This window comes from Colossoma macropomum, unplaced genomic scaffold (assembly GCF_904425465.1).
Source record: "Colossoma macropomum unplaced genomic scaffold, Colossoma_macropomum, whole genome shotgun sequence".
Lineage (NCBI taxonomy): Eukaryota > Metazoa > Chordata > Actinopteri > Characiformes > Serrasalmidae > Colossoma > Colossoma macropomum.
In genome coordinates, this window is record NW_023494807.1 from 15,808,567 (window position 1) to 15,827,765 (window position 19,199).

The following is a 19,199-nucleotide window of genomic DNA, read 5'->3' on the forward strand; positions in this document are numbered from 1 at the left end:
ATGGCTTGTGTAAAAAACTGACGTCCACATGAATGCCTGGAGCCATGGTCTCCCAGCAGAACATTGCTCAGAGCATCACACTCCCTGCACCGGCTTGTGTTCTTCCCACAGTGCATCCTGGTGCCATCTCTTCCCCAGGTAAACGACGCTCACATACTCGGCTGTCCACCCGATATAATAGAAAACAGGAATCATTGAACCAGACGACCTTCTTCCACTGCTTTACAAGAACCGATTGTTTGCTTATCAATGTTATCAGCGTTATTCACTTCATCTGTGAGTGGTCATGTTTTGGCTCAGCAGTGTACCTCCAACTTTTGTTTTACAGAAAACTAACATACATGGTCCCAACACTATTTTTCTGAAATCACAGAGTGTATCTTTAAAGTTGTCCAACAGAGAGACAATCAGGAAAGAAAAAGTGCTAGTAATCAATTTTTCAATCAGTCAGTCAACTGGTCAGTCAATACATTAATCAGTCTATCAATAAATAAACAGGTTGCCACAATTTTATTGTAGTTAGATGGAGAAAGTGACCAAAAATCAAGCTCTCACACTTTCACTGTTTAAAAATTGGTCTACCTTTAACCTGGAGTTTTGAAAAATAAGAAATTTGTTGAATACAAGTTGCACACCAGCACCAAGTGTTGCATAAAAACTCTGGAAATTTTTATTCATAAAAATGTCAAAGCAAAGGTGATAAGTGTTCAAATGCTTCAAAGACAGCTGGTTCTGTTTTGACACCTTTCTGCAGATTTGTTTGACAGACACTTTCCCACATTTGCTTGTTTTTTCTGCAGGAGGTTGAAGTCACAGTTAATGGAGTTCTTCAACAGTAGTTCAGTCTTGATCTGGATTTTACACTCTGATTCTTGGATTTAATTACTTTCCTAAAGCCCTAAAAGTGCTAATATTACCCAGCTTCAATTAACTGGGGTTAAATGCCTTGCTCAACAACACAATGGCAGTATTTATCAGACAGAATTAAAAACATGGCATCCTATGTTACAGTCAAGTTCTCTGACTGCTAGGCTACCAAAATCTCTTTCCCTAGTTCTCCGATTTTGTTTTTGACTGATTTGGATTAAATGCAAAAAGGATAAGACTGAGGTAGAAGGACAAGACCCAGACTAAGTTCATCATCTAAGGAGAAAAAGACAAGTATTTTTTTGTGCATTATGATCATGAGACCTTTTCAACAAGCAGTCATTGGCTGCAGGCATAAGCAACCGTGGTTTCTGCGATTTGATGTGATTGGTCAGAGAGATTAAGAGCTGTGATTGCTGTAGGATTTGATTAGCTGCTGTAGAAGGGGTAGCACTGACTTGTGGCCTATAGGGATGAGAGCGGATGGAGACTTTGCGCAGGGAGAAGATTCGCCGGTTTTTGATGGACTTCTGTTTTAACTTTGATCAAACATAAGCAAATATGTACACTATGTAAAAACTACAGTTAACACTAGCACAGTTCATGACAGGATTGTAAAAATTTCAACCTCTTTTGAGAGCAGGTCATTCCAGGTAAAGATCACTCAGGCTGTTACAAATGTAGATTTGGATGACACAAATGTTCATTTTTTTGAAGGAAATATTCAAACTTGGCATCATCTTAAACTATCTTCATTCTTCAAAGCGATCTGACATGGAATAACCAGAGTATGAATACACAGGTGTTGGTCCTCTACTACAGATTTGACTCTAACGATCGTATACGCATACATACTGTATTTGCCTTGCCATTGTGAGCACTGGGCCGAGAGATCTGCAGGAAGAAGGTTAAGTGACTGATGAATGAGAATGAAAAAAAAAAGTTCATCTTGGATGGTTTCAAAAAGCAAAGCAACCTAACAAGTTGTATGTACTGTAGCAGTTCAAAGATGTGTTGACTTTGAATTAGCTAGCTAATGGTAATAGTGGTAGCCAGTCATGTGCTGGATATATTTGTTTTAGTGCTAATTTAGCAATTTCACAAGAGCTTGACAACAACGACATTTATGCTTACACATAATTTTTCAATCAATAATTGAAAAGCTAAAACTGTGTATCAGTTTTATTGGTTATTAGTTTTATCCTTGTATTAACAATTAGTAACATTTTCCACGGTCACTTTCAATTGCAAGACAGGTTGTTGGATACATTATGACCATTTCTATCACGTCAACAGACTGACTTTCAATGTATTCAGTAATGTACATGTCCTCATTTTGTATATTACTAAGTGAATATGTGCATGTGTACACACTTTGTCATTAGCCTCCAGTATGCATGTGCTATGCCTCCATTCCAGCACTATGGGGGGTGGCAGCCTCCGGTCCAAGCTGCGCGTTTTGGGCGCATCTCCAGTTTTTGGCATCAAGGCAGAGGGATTTGACTAAACCAGGGAGAGGCAGCGAGAAAACATGACATTACACAACCACATAGCTATACCAGCATTGCTTAATAGATATGACTCTGTTTTTTTTTTAAATAATAAAGCACCAAACATGATCATGTCACTGATCTAGTACAGAGTATTACTCCTGAATTTCTTACTGACATGATTGCACTTTTTAGAGAACCACTAATCCAATTCACAGTATCAGCATCAGCTGCTAGCAGCAAAAAAAAAATGCTGGATGCAGAAACACAGTGTCAGAGGAAATAAAGGAGCAAATCTAATTCTGTAGAAACAATTGCTTGTAGCACAACATAACGTAAGGTGAAGTTAACTAGGTCCTGTGATACCAGTAGCCACATGTTACCTAATGTGAACATAACCACAATGAGTTGCTAGCTATGTATTGTACTAGTTCAGTTCCTTTATTTTAAAGTAGGAATGCACAAACTTGACCTGGGTGGCTAAAGTCCAATGTTTGTGGCAAAAGGCCAAAAAGACAAAGCAAATGAGGAAGGTAGACTGAAAATTGAGCTTTTTAAAAATGCATTTTATGACATTACATTATATTTAGTTACACCCTGAAATCAGAAATTGTTGGGACGGTATGTTAAAATTAACACTGAAATTAATAATAAAACTGAAATGATTTGTAAATTCCTTTTGACCTGTATTACATTGAAAACAATACAACAGCACATCATCTGATGTTTTACCTCATGAATTTTAATATTAATATAAACACTAGCCTCACGCATTTGTTGGACTAGGCCTTTCGTGGATGCTACTTTTGTACCAAATCATGAATACAATCATCTGTTGGCATCACTTGTTTCAAATCACATCATAATTAATTATTGTACCTCATTATTAGCCCTAAATGGTCCCCATCCTAACTTTTTTTTTTTTTGAATGTGTTGCAGGCCTGAATGGCAGGAACAAATGTATATTGTAAAACATTAAATACATTGTGTTCATACTGACTGCAATGAAATACAAGTCAAAGTAATGTTTAGAAATCACAGCTCTTTTATTTGCATTGTCTATACTCTATCAACTTTTTTCTTTTTTGGGGTTGTACTAAACCACTTCAAAATCGCATTTAAAAAAGGAGAAATTATTACAATTTACATATTATAAAAATATGTTCTCTCATTGGATGCAGGGATGGGGTCAATTTAAGTAAACTTCTTCAATTAAACATTCCTCATTGTAAAGCACTATAGTTTTAAAAAGAAAAAAAAACAGAAGATTGGTAACCAAATCAGCTAGTAGGTTTCAGTGTTGGAAAAGAAGTGGCATTGTACTAGCATTAACTTATGTAGTCTTCACATTTTTATTTGACCAGTGATTCATGAGCTTGTTACACACTCATTAATGTTCTTTGAGATCACACTGTGAGGCCCACCTTGGTATAAGCAAGCACAATTACATAAAATTCTATAAAAAATATAATAAATAAAAACCGATCCAAAGCACTCTCATTCAAACACTAGCGCACACTTACTTGTGTTCTGAGATTGACTTTTGGAAGTTCCCACTCAGATCTGGAGCCGTCTGCACTGTAGTAATACGGCCGACCCTGTTCGTCCGTGTGTTTAATCCACTACACACACACACACACGTATATAAACAGACATCAATGTTCTGCCAAGCACACCACAGCATTCTAGCTACCGCACACCAGTATCTGTTTGGCTGAAAGTGGATTCATCTTCCTCAACCAAATTTTGGCATTTGTTCTCACCATATATTACAGCATCTGTAAGAAAACCAATTTCTAAGTTTGCCATAAGAACCTAGTGCTGGTTGATATTTCACCTATACTGGTATACGTGTTAGGTCCTGACCACAATGGAAATTCGTGTTAGATACTGATACTGATTTTAAGGGGCTGCTCAATCTGTTTAAATGTATCTGCACTGACTGGCACAGGAGTGTAAGAGGAAAAGACAGTGTTTTATCACAATTTCTCATTTTCGCTACCATTAATATCAGCCTGTATTGCCGTGATGTAGTTAAACAGAAGGTGAGTTTTACTGAGTTCTCTACTAGCACAACTGTTTAAGGTTTCTCTCTACTGTTGCAAGAATGAGAGTTTGAATCCTGACGATTACAGGCAATATTTTCACCAATAATACCACAAGTCATCTATACTGGTCAAAATTAGCAGGCAAAGAATATATCGGATTCACTGATCAGCCACTTCATTAAGTATGCCTCTTTGTTTCTACAATCTTTGTCCATTTTAATCAAGTCCACTTCCCACACAGGTGCACTTTGTAGTTCTACAGTTACAGACTACAGTTCACTTGTTTCCCTGCATCCTTGTTGGCCCCCTTTCACCCTGTTCTTCAATGGTCAGGACCTCCACAGAGCAGGTATTATTTGGGTGATGGATCATTCTTAGCACTGCAGTAGCATGTTATTGGTGTTGCGCTGGTTTGAGTGTATCAGACACAGTAGTGTTGCTGTGTTTTTTAAACACTCTGTCCACTTACTGTCCACTCTATTAGACACACCTACCTTGTTGGTCCATTTTGTAGATGTAAAGTCAGAGATAATAGCTCATCTGTTGCTGCACTTATGTTAGTCATCTTCTAGTCCAGGCCTGCCAATCTCAGGAACTTCCGGGCCAAAGTGCTGCAGAGATTAGCGTTTACCCTCATCTAACGCTCTGAACTCAGTTCATGAAGGCCTTGCTAATTAGCTGAATCAGGTGTGTTTAATAAGGCAGTGTGCTGAAATCTGCAGTGTTTTGGCCAGCAAGGACAGGAGCCTGACACATGTGCTCTAGTCTTTCATTAGTGGTCAAAAGACGCTGACCACAGAATGCTGTTGGCTAGATATTCTGGTTGGTGGACTATTCTCAGTCCAGCAGTGACACAGAGGCAGCACACAATTTGCACTAGCATGCCACCACCACTTCAGTGTTATCTGCGGTGGTCCTGTGGGGTCCTGGCCACTGTTGAATGGGGTAAAGAGGGGCTTACAAAGTATGCAGAGCCACAAATGGACTACAGTCTGTAAATGTAGAACTAAAAGGCACCCATATGTTAAGTGGAGCTGATAAAATGGCCAAAGAGTGTAGATACATGGAGGTGTACTTGAAGTGGCCGGTCGCTGTAGGTGTCACATAATACTGACTTTCAGTTTGAGCAGTACTGAATGATAGATTGTTTTGGAAGAGTAGAAAAAATACGTATATGTATATAAATATTAAGCTTCCTTTCTGAAAATCTGGTTTCTGTCTGATTAATGCTTACAATATTATTCTAAGACAAGCAAAACAGGAAAAAAAGAAGAGAAATGAAAAAAAGGCTATTTGTTAGACATTCTTTTAGACATTCTTTTCTCAGTATTTAGGAAGCATGCATTCACTAATGCAAGCTCCTGAGAAAACTGTATTTCACAGGCTATTTATCTGAGCAGTAGGCATGTACTTGCTCAGAAAAACACTTATTATAATAAATACAAATAACATTAATATAATAGTATTATAGTTTAGTGATTTAATAGTGTCAACGTGTTAATTTAACTGGTTCCTTACTTCTCATCCTGGCTGCCCAGTATTAACTGTTGTTAACATCCAACACCTGGTTTGGCTAATCAGTACTTCACCATGTTAAACTGAGAGCACTGCTGATGAAATGTAACAATGTTACATGATGACCGAAAGCATCAAGGAGAATTCTGACCAACATATCATTTCTTTAAAAAAAAAAGAAATTCTTGTTATTTTTTCTGTTTTCATATTTTTCTATATTTATTATAAAATATTGCACAGTGTTTTCTAAAAGTAAAAGAAAAAATCTTTATCTGCCAAGATAAATGGTTTTAAAGGATTTGCTCCGGTGCCTAAATCCTTCGCTATTAACTGTATTTTTTTGAGTGAAAATTAAGTAAATGAAGAGTGGTTTCAGACTTTTGCACAGTACTGTAAGTTCTCATTAGTATAGCCTCAAGCATCTGTGTATTTCGTGGGAGCGTGTGTGTTTGTGTGTGTGGGTATCTACATATATTTTTTTCATTAGAATAAACGTTGTAGTGTCTTTGTGTCAGCGGGTGTATACCTTCTCATTAGTATGGTCACACACATACAGCGTGTGCCCATACTCATCAAGCTCTTCAGACCAGCCTCTAGGGGGCGAGCCATATTGGCTATCTGACTGGCTACTCAGACAGTTTTCCTCCGACGAAAAAACCTTCACCCAGGCAATCACAGGCAGGCAGGAAAAACAAGGAAAAAAGAGGGAGAAAAAAAGGAAAAAATGAAAGGAATGAGAGGATATAGGAGGATACAGGAGGCAATCATTAAAGTGAAATACTTATTAGTTCCATCACCAACAGCGGTGTATTAGTACACAATACCCATACCAGTAAAACATCACCCAAACTGCTTCACATGCATACTGCAAAATAAGACTCAGAGAAAGGCAAAGGAAGATAACAAGACCCAGGGTGATTTAAGGTCAGTAAGCTATCCCATCATGCATTTCATTCAGGGGATTAGAGCTCCTAGAATGTCTGTGTGCTGTGCATGCATGGGTGCATATGCATGTTTACATGTGTGTGGATGGAGCCCAAAATTGTGTTTTATCCCGAAAAGTAATAAAACAATAAAAATATATAGTTTAAGAGTGCTCTGTAAGGGCTCTGACACAGCACGCTGCTGGCCATCGGTGGCCGACTGTTGGATGGTCCTCTCTAGCTGCATGACTCATAGGAACTCATAGGTTTATTTTTATTTCTTAGGTGCTCTCAGGCCGTACGCCATCTTATATCACATCTATGATCTAGGCATGTAATGGTATTTATCAGACTCTGGATCTGAATCAGAATCTTCCTAGACTTTTGAGCGAACTGGAAAACTCTGCTTTTATCTACAGTGCACCAGCAAACTGGAATACATTACAGGAAACTCTAAAGCTCTGCTCGCTGGTGTCACTCAACCATTTTAATCTTCTAATTTCTAACCATCTCCACTGAGCATGCAACTGTATTATTTGACTATTATATTGAATAGTTTTATTTGTAAAGATGTTTTTGTCTATTTTTTATTATTGTCTATTATCTTAGTTATTTTACTTACTTTTTATTTGTTTAAATTAGATATTTCATTGCTATTTTATCTCAATTTCTTATCAGAGCTTTTATTTATTTATTTATTAATTTTCCTTTGTTCATTTAATCTTGTTGGTTTTGAGGGTCCCCTTTAATGTACTTCCGAGTTGGAATAAAGGTTCATCATAAAACCAAAACCTAAAACTGAATAAAAACTTAACTATTGCTATTACTTTTCAGAAAAACACAACTAAAACAATTAATGCACCCTTAAAACAAATTGAAACTAACCTGATATCAAAAACTAAACTGAAAAACTAAATAGAAATTATAACTGTCAAACCTTTCAAAACTTTAATAGCCCTGCATCCATCTTGGATGGATTTTTCTTCTCCACATATTTCCTAACACAGTCCCCTCAAAGGGATTCAGAAATATTTCAATCTAGTTATCCTGGCCATGTCAACACTTGAATTTTCTCCATCCCAAACCACTCAGATCAACTGACTAGTACTGTGGTGTCTAGTACTTAAGCTGAGTTTATTTTAGCCCCGATTCCCATATTTATAGACCTGGCAGTGTATTAGGGGAGTAAAGATCCATCGATCTGAAGGTGGCAATTCAACTGAATTAAATTTGGAACAGTCGCTATGTGAACAGTCCTTCTAGCCGTATTTGTGCATTCGGTTTATTCTTTAAATAATTAAAACTTACACCAAAATAATCAAACTCATTCACGGTGAAATCCTGAGAATTCATGTACCTAACTGTTTTTTAAAGAATCATAATCGAACTGAATTGTTGCGAAGTTGGAAATTATACACCCTATACATACAGTACCTCTGTCTCTGTACTTGCAGTGTCGTGCCTCTCCTCCTTTCTGCTGTCGCGTGCCCGTGGGGGTTTCCACGTCCTCTCCTGGGTCGCGCGGTTGTAGTAGAAGTGCCGGCCATTCTGATCTTTGTGTGTCTCCCACTCTCCATGCGTGTTAAGAGGGGAGGACGAGGGCAGCGGGGGCTGAGGCGACTGAGAGATCTTCAAGTCCTGCAGGTTAGTGTAGACAGGTGAGTCAGGTCGTCCCTGTCCAGGAGACAAGGACCACAGACACATAAACACACACACATACAAAATCTTGAATTCAGTGATATATTTGAATGAACAGATAGCTCTACTCAAGGATGCATTTCACCATAGAAATTACAGGAAAAACACAGGAAATGGAAAAAGGAAGTCCTGTACACAAGAGGTCGAAAGGTTTTGAAAGAGTTCATAAAAAATGTTAGTGAGCATGTGTGTGTGTGTAACTCTTAAGGAGAAAGTGTGTGGTATGTATGCACCAGGACATTAGCTCCCATGGGGGTGGGGTGGTGGCTGACAGTGTGGCTGAAAAAATAAAAGTAACCACCAAAGCACTAATCACCAATTTTTTTACCGGATGCTCCCACCATGGCAATTTGTTCTGGCTCCATGCAGCCATCAGTCATGTAATGTCACAGTTTAAATAATAGAACTTCAAAATGTACCATTCACTATTGCATATATGGAAACTGCATATACGCAAAAACAGCCCATTTGAAATTGATGGTGTGTTTTGTCACAAGAACCAACTCATCTGCATCTGTCCACCTATTCAGCTCACAGGAGTTTAGCCCCTCCCACTCATATTGAAGTTCAGAAGAGTGTTTCAGCTTGAATTGCTTTTTGAATGAGGCAAAATACATTTACATTTTACATTTACGGCATTTATCAGAGCAGCCAATGAGAACAGAGGTCCGTCATCTTATATCAAGTCTTAAAGGCACAGCAACACAAAAACAGCCTGTTTAATTTAATCTGTTTAAGCCAACAGGTTGCAAGATGGTCATAAAAAATTAATTATGACCATTTGTGGTACAGAAAACCGCACAAATATTATAAGTGGACCACAAGAAACACAAATAAAGTAGGATATGGAGCATTCATTCCATTCTGCATACAGCACTTTTTCCTCAATGGCAACATGTAAACATAGCATTAATCTGCTCGTCTGCTTCTGGGAACTTAGCTGAACTGTGCTCATTCCTAGAGTAGGCTACTTACCAAGCTATAGCGAGCTAGGTAAGCAGTACATCTGACTGTGGTAAAAATAAATAAATAAATAAATAAATAAAATACTGCAGATAAACAACAAAAAACTGTTTTTCAGTCCCGCTCCTGCACAATTTCATCCTGCTCCCCCAAAAAATCAGTCCCGCTCCCGCAACCAAAACGTTTTGGCTCGCTTCTGCCTACGCAGTTCCGGTCAAGGCAAACTGTCATCCAACATTTGACATAGTGTATTGTGTGAATAGTGCTTATTCACAATACACTATTATTCATAATATACTGTTCTCTGCGGAAATAACACTGCAGTCATGGTCATCAGCCTCACTGTGAAGTAAACTCAACATATGCCATTTATTCCCAGTAAACACAAATCATGAATTAAACCAGAGAACGGTTATTTTTGGTCTTTTACTGGACTTGGCAGTTGTGGCCGCTGCACTGAAGGCTTCGCCATCTCTGTCAGCTACGAGAATTTGTTGTTCATGTGATCGGTTGCTTTGCAACTCTTCAAAATGACTTTATTCATTTGAACTGTTTTACTGTTATCCTTTATATTGTTTATACGTATGATTTAATGAAATCATTCTACTTTATACAGGCTATTCATTCATTTGCAGGAATTTTCTTCATGCGTGCTTCAGCCCACTCCTGCCTGCAGTGGGCTGGTTTCCCACCTGCTCCCGCGCGCAACACTGAAAATTAGTCCTGCACTGCAAGATATTGTGCTGGGTCCCCGTGGGAGGGCAGACCTCTATCATCCACGTCCACTGTTGCAAAAGGTAGGAGGTTAATTAGCCGCGGCCCGCAGTGGTAACATTAGGCTGTTCAGTGCAAGGTCAGCAATCCTGCACTGTCTTATGGTAGCTCCAATGAAGCAGGCTATTTGGTGGCTGTCAGCTTCACTTTAGCAATGTCCGTGGGGCATAATGCTTCCTAGCTGCCCCCACCCCACCCAAGCTGTAACCGGGCCCTTCCTGAAATGAAATTCTGCCTACACCACTGGTGTGCACGTAACGGCACCGGTAATTGCATAACATATCAAGTTCCTAAAATTCAGCGCACTTCTGTACAAAGCTCACACACAGATGTACAAAGTAGATAAACAGTGTGAAACCACTACATTTCCGATTTAGTTTCTGTCTTCTTTTCTCTTACTTTCTAAAGTGCGCACACAATAAAAGTTTTTTTTATATTCATACAGGAACCTAATATCACATGCAACAATCAAATGCACATTTGCTAATATTTATTTTATGAAAATGAACAGAAATATCATTTCCTGGGATGAAAAAGATTTCAGAAAATTTCATCATCTACTTAATCTTATAATGTTCATCTAAGAAATTTCTAATTTGCATCAACATTAGGTGCAAATGTGGTCTAAGTTCATCAGGACAATATATATCAATACTTACACATGGCAAGAAGAGAGCTTTCTATGAGGAAAGATAGTGATTTTAATTTAATGTAGTTGGATAGTCAAGAGTTATTTGACAGATTATGTCACATTGACACACGGACAAGCTGGATATATACATTTGAGTTGTCACGCTATTCATGCACACTAACCACAATTTTAGACCTTGTTTAGAAAGTTTGTAGTACTGCCCGGACATGCACACAAATGTACACAAGATTTGCATAAGCTCATCCACACACATGAAGCCTTAGAGGTAAAAGGCAGATGCAGACAAGCACACAGGAGTACCTTTGGTGATGTGTTGAAGGTGAAAACCTCTTCATCTTCAGAACGTGGAGACAAACTGAATCTAAAATGCTTCCACATTGTTCTAGCGTAAGACACAACGTACTCTCTTCTGTGCTGACATAAAAGGGCTCGTCTCACCCTGATATCTACTTCCCCATGTATCTGTTAAGAGCGTGTGTGCTTGTGTGCGTGAGTGTTTGTTTGTGACAGAAAGAGAAAGAGAGAAGGAGGCTGTGTCTAAACACACTGCATTTCAATTAACTAAACAAATGTCGCCATCTTGTGTTTATAATGGAAAACTTGATGAGTTAACTACAGTAAGTTACATAAAACGTTAAACTCTGTAGAGCCAAAGTACTCCAGGTCTAGAATCTGAAACCCTTCACCAGCTCACTACAGCTGAATTCACATCGGCTTAACAGCCCGACCAATATGAACATTCAGCAGTGTCTCACTTCTTACACTATTAAAAAAATCAGTAAATTAAAAAAAGTACAGTTGCAAGCAAAAGTTTGAAAAAACTCCAGGAAAATGACGTTTTTCCAGTCCAAAGTCCAAACAGGTTAACACATCCTCTTCAGGAAAGTTATATATGACATTTTTCTGCTAATTTTAGTGCACAATTTCTATTTATTTGCTTAGCTTAACATATAAAAAATAAAGGATAAATGATAATAACGTGCTATAATTTTATGTTTTGTTTTCACCACCTGAATATGTTAAATACAGTCAATAAACAGTAATTGTGCTTTAAAATGCACAGAATTGTGTTCCCTGTAGAGCAATGGTCTTCAGCTCCGGTCCTAGAAAACTACCTTTATTCAGAGTTTAGTTCCAACCTGCATTTAACATACTGCCCCTCCCTTACCTAACACAAATTCATCTGATCCAGACAGTGTACACTTAACGAAGAAGAAAACATATATATATATATATATATATATATATATATATATATATATATATATATATATATATTCATTGTGAACTGAATATTTTTTTCTTACCTGGTGATTATGGCTGTTTTCAATATTTCATAACAATCTCATTTTCTGAACACCCAGCTAGTCACATGCTTGTGCTTTTGTGTATTTCAACTGTATCACCAACTAGCAATGCACAATGAATATGAAATCATACTGATATTGGAACATAATAATAATAATAATATTAATGATAATAATAATAATAATAATAATACAAAGAAATAAATACAATTTTAAGATCTGCACATGATGCAGATCTTGACTGCTAATTTAAATCAATACTTGATGATGTATTTATTTTACTCTGGAAGAAGAGAACATTTAGATCCACTGTGCTTAAATATCTATACTTTATTCATTTACTTCATCTGAAACCCTCTAAAAACAAATGTTATATTTTGTCTTAATGTTGGAAGTTAATCAGGGAGGTGAAGCTTCAGTTTCTATGTTTTATCAGTGTATGTGTACTGACTTATCAAAATGTGTATAAAAATACTGGATCAGCAATGGCCCAGAAATCCTATATGGGTGTGTTCCTCTAGCCAATGTGAAAGCCTGATTACATGCTCAATATTACATGATTTCAATATTTATTATTGTTAATAATAATAATAATAATAATATTATTGCAATTATCATTCTATTATATACAAAGACCCACACTACTGGCCAGACTGGCTTCCCGTTGCCCACTATGTGCTATTTTTGCACTGTTGTGTTTTTATGGCAGTGGAAATGGACTAAATGGTTTGTTCTCTGGTGCACATACATGCTCTCAGTGCTGTTTTGTCTTTACTTTACGTAGAATTGACCAAGTGGCTCTCTGTGGACTACTGATTAGCTGTATGGTTTAAAGGTTACCATTGTGCGAAATACCACTGGGTGATTACATTTCCCCTGACTTGCTGAGCGTGCGTGTTTGAGCAAAAGGTTAACAGAACAGCACAGTGTATAGATGTGTAAATGTCTGCATTTACAGTGCAAGACAGAAACAACAGGCTTTGTGCTCTTTTCCTTTCTCAGTTTATATTCACTATACTCACACTTGACTGGTGGATCAGAGTGTGACCAGTCTCAGCCTTAGGTGCTCTGCTCACGGAAGCACAGGAAAATCGCTTCTTATCGCTAGTTAAAATTAACGTTATCAAAAAAGCACACATATACTTCTGCAGCTAATGTAGATACTCATGCCAGATTGGGGTTCACACGGCAGGTAACGCAAAACAAGTCAAATTCATCCCTTCAAGGCTTGTTCTGGTGCCTTGGGTTGTGAAGGTCGTGGAGTATATTCATCATCCAGTTGTCCAACACAAAGTCTCACTTGTCTCGAGCATTGATGTTACATGTTTGTCAGATTCTACAGACAGTTTATCATAAAATCAGTGATAAACATTAAACACTATACCTCGACACAGGAGCTCTGACCTTTTTTCTTATTATTAATAAATAATAATTATTCTATCAATAAATAATAATTTACCCCATGGATGGTCTGATATTCAGACTATTGTACACCAAGATGGCCGCAACTATGCGCACTGCCATACGTACACATTTCCAAACACCAGTTTTTAGTCCAACAGGACCCTCAGACTTTTGTTCATGAAGTTAAATACTAGCAAACAGTTATATGTTCTGCACATCATGACAACAATGAGCAAGGTGGAGTTACTGTATTAAGTAAATCACAGCATCCCTAAAAAGCTACTTAAGAGTACTGTTTGAGGTGTTTAGCAGGAATTGCCAAGATATTTTGCGTGTTTGCTGACAGTCATAGCACTTGTTTTCCCCAGGTGTTGCTGCATAACCTGCTCCCACACGTCACACAAAAACAAAGGTCATTTTCACATGTCAGCCCCTTCCTATCAAAGTAGGCAGCTCTTGGCTTACCAGACTCTCTGACAGTAGTCTTAAAGCTTCAAAGAAGAATAAATTTCCCTTGTGCAAGAAGGTTCAGGCAAAAAACGTGACCGTATTTCACCAACATTATTCAGCTTTCCCATATCTCACTCGTTGGTACAATGCTAATACTGTTACTTGGTGCTGGTACCAGTACAATTTAAGTTATCAGCCTGAGACTGCGTATGTAGCACATGTTGACACAGATCAAAAATTTAACTGCTAGGTAAGTACAAGACAACAGGACCCTCAGATTTTTGTTCATTAAGTTAAATACTAGTAGCAAGCAGTTATATGTTCCACACATTGTAACAAGGAGTTAATGTATTAAGAAAATCACAGAATCCCTAAAAACCTATTTAAGAGTAGCTTTTTGATGCAGCAAAAGTGACAGTAGCAGAGCCACATAAACAAGCTAAAGCTGCTGTGTGGAGAGAGCTAACCACTAACAGTAATCATGCCAGCTGCTAATCCACACAGTAATCCTGTGGTGAGATCTGTTCTCGTTAATTACTCTAATTCTGCCTCGCTCAGAGGACTTTAGAACAGCAATCATTATGTAATGGATGTAAGGTGACACACACACACACACACACTAGGGTGACCAGACATCCTCGTTTTCCAGGGACAACCCCCATTTTTGGTGGACTGTCCCTGGTTGGAGCTGTCCCTGGAAATGTCTCGTTTGTAACTGTGAAAAAAAAAATCACACCGGAAGGTCTTAGAAAAACCTGCCAGCAGACCAGATCTGCAGATGTCTCCTGCTATGCTCGTTTTGGACAACAGAGGGGGCTGCTGCTATCTACTAACCACTTCTACCACTTCCCTGCCTAGTTTTAGAGAATACTGCTGTGTACAACACAACCAGAAGCTCACAAGTGTCAAATGAGTCCATAACATCACCAAAAACGTCTTTTCAAGACAGGAGGTGACCTAGGGATTAAAAGCAGGGGTGGGGTTACGTGACTTGAATTGTACTACCAGGTGACAGGTAAGCTATCTGATTTGTATAGGTATACAGTCTACTTGAATGTAGGCTACAATGCAATCTACAAACAGTGAATCACTTTTGTAAAATGCATCACTTTTTCAGCCATCCATACATGACATATGGCATATGTTAATAGCAGCCGTCTCTGTCTCTCTAGAACCGGAGCTAGCTCAGGGGTGTTTTTAGTGTCTGGCTTTTGGCCTATAGCCACAGGTCTTGTATCACAGCTTCACTCGCCATGGTAGGCCACTGTATGATTTTCTGACATGATTTACAAAGTTACTTACTTAGTACCCAATTTTATCAGTTGGCCTTCACCATAGCTCACTATTATACAAGATGATATATGAAGGAAGCAGTAAAGATGTCAGAGTAACTCTGGCTGAGTTAACCTCTGAAGGGGTGGTCCTTTGTTTAGCAGCACTGAAGATCCAAAATGAAGGAAGCACTAATTTTAGCAGTCTCTAAGCACTACACTTATTTTATATCCTTCTGATTGGCTCTAAATTAATACATAAAAAAGATGCATAATTGTACACAGTCAGCTGGAAGGATGGATTAAATGGAATAACTTATTATTAATGTTTATGGTCAGCAGCCAGTGAGTTAGATTCTTCTAGTCCAGCCTTGGCCACACCTACTTTCCAAAGTGATGTAAACTGTAATTTCTAGTGTGACTGCAGTTTAAGACTGATGATCCAGAACTTATAATAATTTGTTAGGATATGACTAAGACATTGGAATATAGGGCTAAGACTAATGAGCTAGAACTTTTTATTTTATTAATTTTCAATGGTTCTCAATAGCATGATAACATAAAATGAAATGAAGAAAACTGAAAGTACTGGAGAAAATTCACTGCATAAAGTGTGTGTGTGTGTGTGTGTATGTGTGTGTGTGCGCGTGTGTTGGAATGAGAAAGTATGAGTGAGAGAGCTGTGGTGGTATGGCATGTTGGAACAGCGTCCTCCCAAAGCAGCTGGTGGGGAATGTGAGCATTCAGCATTTACACTAAAACAGTAACATTCTACTTGGTCCAATGCCTCTGTTATGTTCTGTATTCTTTCACTCATGTGTGCACACACAAACAAAATCCCTCTCTGATGACTTCTCATTTCTGATATAGCCCCTCTCTAACTAACCTTTACTATCCTTCATCCCCCCCACCCCTCCACCCTCTTTCTCTGGTGTTGTAACCTGCTCTGCAGACAGGAGGCGGCAACCACACAGTCAAACTGCAGTACACTGTGTGCAAAATGCTTCCCTCAGACATTACTTTATGCATTTGCGTGTGTGTTCTTGCCTTCAGGTTACATGAGGTGCACTTTGTAAAGACACCCAGATAGACTGCTGCTGCTCTCTATACAACAAAGACAGCTACAAGGAAAATCAAAGATGCAAATATTTAAATGCATGTTTAGGTGATACAACAAAAGTTTATGAAGTTAATGACCCTCTACAAACAACATTCATGGCGAGTTAATCAAGGGCAGGTTTAATTTCTGTTGAATCAAACCGGTAATCTTCCAAAAGTAGGGCCAAATTTAGACAGTTACACAACATGGGAGTTTTTTTAAACTAGGGCTGCAAAAAAGGTAAGATTTTTATATTTGATTATTCATGTGAATTAACCTATATACAATACATATCATTTACATATATATTATGGGGATATCTTGATCAGCAAAATCATATAAAATCTGCAAATTTGAGGGACTGCTGCAAGGGAAGAACATGAAGGGGAAGAGGAAGAGGAGGTCTGGTAATCTAGTAATCTAGTAATCTCATTATCCTAAAGTAAATCATCTCCGCTAAGAGAGAGTGACTTTCTTCCTTAACTCTCACTTTCTCTCCCACTCCTTCACTAATCACACAAAAGTCAGATCAGGGTCAACAAACAGGATACTCAAACATGCACACATGCTGTGTCAAACTGCTAGAGCATTACTGATCAATCACTGACTAGATTCAGACTTTATCAGGAAGAAGACAGAGAACAAAGTTTTGAACTAAGCACTGGATTTAGAACAAAGTATTATTACTTTTCTTCCTATTTTCTTAGCAACTTTGGGTTTTTGTCCCATTATTGGTTGCGTTTTGTTTGTTTATTGTGTGCTTCTAAAGTAAGATATAACAAAGGACGAGAGGAGAATTTCCTTCCAGACTTCCACAAGAAGGAATTAGTAACTAAACACGAATGGCGTAAAAAAGTAGATTCCATTGTTTATTATTATACTTGAGTAGAAGTAAATATATTAATATCTGAAAACACACAAAAGAGTACAGTTCAATATTTTACTTAAGTACAGGTACTTGAGTAAATGTAACTTGTTACTACCTACTTCTGTTCAATAACTGTATGAGAAAAAGAAAAAGTGGTATCGTACCATCTGTAGTGAAGACCGCAGGTCAAAATTCTACTTTCACTCAAAATGGAGTGCGGCAGCCATGAATGACACATGGCACAGCTGAGACTCAAACCCAGCCGGAGGGCACACTTCTGCAGTGCGGTAGACATCACAGTAATAACACGTGTGCTTCCCTTTGGGAAGATATTTGTACTAAATCCTCGCAAGTCATCATTCAGAAATTTCTGCATAAAAGAAATGCAGACATGCTCTTACAAAATCATGCAGGTTCAGTCAACGTGTGAAGACACGAATAGGAAAACTACAGCATGACTGCACTGAATGAGGAAAGATACTGCTTACTCAGCCAGCATGCCACACACTCACACACACACACACACCTCATGCACACATACACACCTTTTATGCGCTATTATCCAGTGTCCACGTGAGATGGGATTAAATACGGCGTCATGCAAATGCTTCTGTCTCTCCCATTCACCCTCAAAAAGGTGAATGATCTCAAACATGAAAAATCACATATAAGGCTAAAAGTAGAGAATGTGAGCATGTATTTCAGCATGCGGTTCAGAACTAACTGTACAATTATATAACTAGATTTTTGATCAAAAACAGTTTTTCCCTCAACAAACAGAAGTTCCAGGTTTGATGACTAAGATCTACAGCACCTTTAACTGTTGCACCATCAGTTGTTGATTTAAAAGCAAACATCTTCACCCATCTTTCTGCTCGCTGATTCAAAAGTCACGTCCAGACAACAAGCCAAAAGAATCTGAGGTTGAAAAGCTTTGTATAGGGTGCATAGTTTCCACTGGGTAGATCTAAGTTTTAGTAGACCAGCACACAACTGTTCCCCCATTACTCTTTAGTACAGTAAAGTTCAGTGATTTTATTAAGCTTTTGGAAACAGGGCTATCACTATTATTTTAGTAGTCAAGTAATCTACTGATTATTTTTAGAATTGACTGAGTAATCAAACAGTTTTTTAAAAGGTTTAACCATAAAATGACTTGAACAATAACAAACCGAAAAGATGCTTTCAAAGACTCCATAATACTTTAGGGGAGAAAGATAAACTAGGAAGCTTAATTCAAAAAGAGAATAAAAAAATATATAAAAACAGAAGGGGTGCACCAACAGAATCAGGTTTTTTTGCTCCAAATATGTAATGCACTGTATGTCACATTGTAATATAGCTGCTGCACCTATAATAAACCTATACCTATACTATATTACAACATAATTATGCATGACTCATTGAGTTAAACAGCAAGCTGCCTCTTACTTTCAATGTAGCACTTTTTGAAATTTGATTCATGTTTTTAAATAGGAAAACATTTTTTTTCATCTACATAGGTGTGTTTCATAGTACCGGTTCTGAATCAAAACCGAAATTTGAGTTTCAACAGCCTATGGTTTGGTTCATGCTGCCTGTGATGTGAATCTCGATTTTTTGTCCAATAGAGAAAGCATGCAGAGCCACAGAGCATGCAGGCTACCATTGGCACAGCCAACGCCTCCAGCAATGTTCCCTGCCAAACTCTCTCTACCTCTAACTGTGCTCAAGCAATAACAAAGGCGTTAGGTCGATTCATCGCATTAGAGCCGGGGTGTCCAAACTTTTTCAAAGAGTGCAAGATGGGTCCATGTCAAAATACCCATTGTTCACAAGTGATTCAAAATATAATATATATCAAAAATACAACTATGTTAAGCTCATTAAG

The 19,199-nt window shown here is 38.0% G+C and overlaps 1 protein-coding gene across 7 annotated transcripts in view; it reads right to left on the reverse strand.

Annotated features, from left to right (window-relative positions):
- Positions 1-19,199, reverse strand: part of arhgap12a (Rho GTPase activating protein 12a) — a 53,982-nt gene that overhangs the window by 13,535 nt on the left and 21,248 nt on the right. For 2 of the 7 annotated variants that reach the window (XM_036555681.1, XM_036555678.1), the window contains exons 3-7: positions 8,278-8,517; positions 6,447-6,578; positions 3,881-3,979; positions 2,242-2,370; positions 1,723-1,761 (exon numbers count right to left, since the gene is read on the reverse strand). In XM_036555681.1, coding sequence (XP_036411574.1) covers positions 1,723-1,761; positions 2,242-2,370; positions 3,881-3,979; positions 6,447-6,578; positions 8,278-8,517 — 639 coding nt within the window. Of the gene's footprint in view, positions 1-1,325; positions 1,407-1,722; positions 1,762-2,241; positions 2,371-3,880; positions 3,980-6,446; positions 6,579-8,277; positions 8,518-19,199 lie in introns of all 7 variants that reach the window. The other 5 variants (XM_036555682.1, XM_036555679.1, XM_036555677.1 and 2 more) reach the window with 4 other exon arrangements.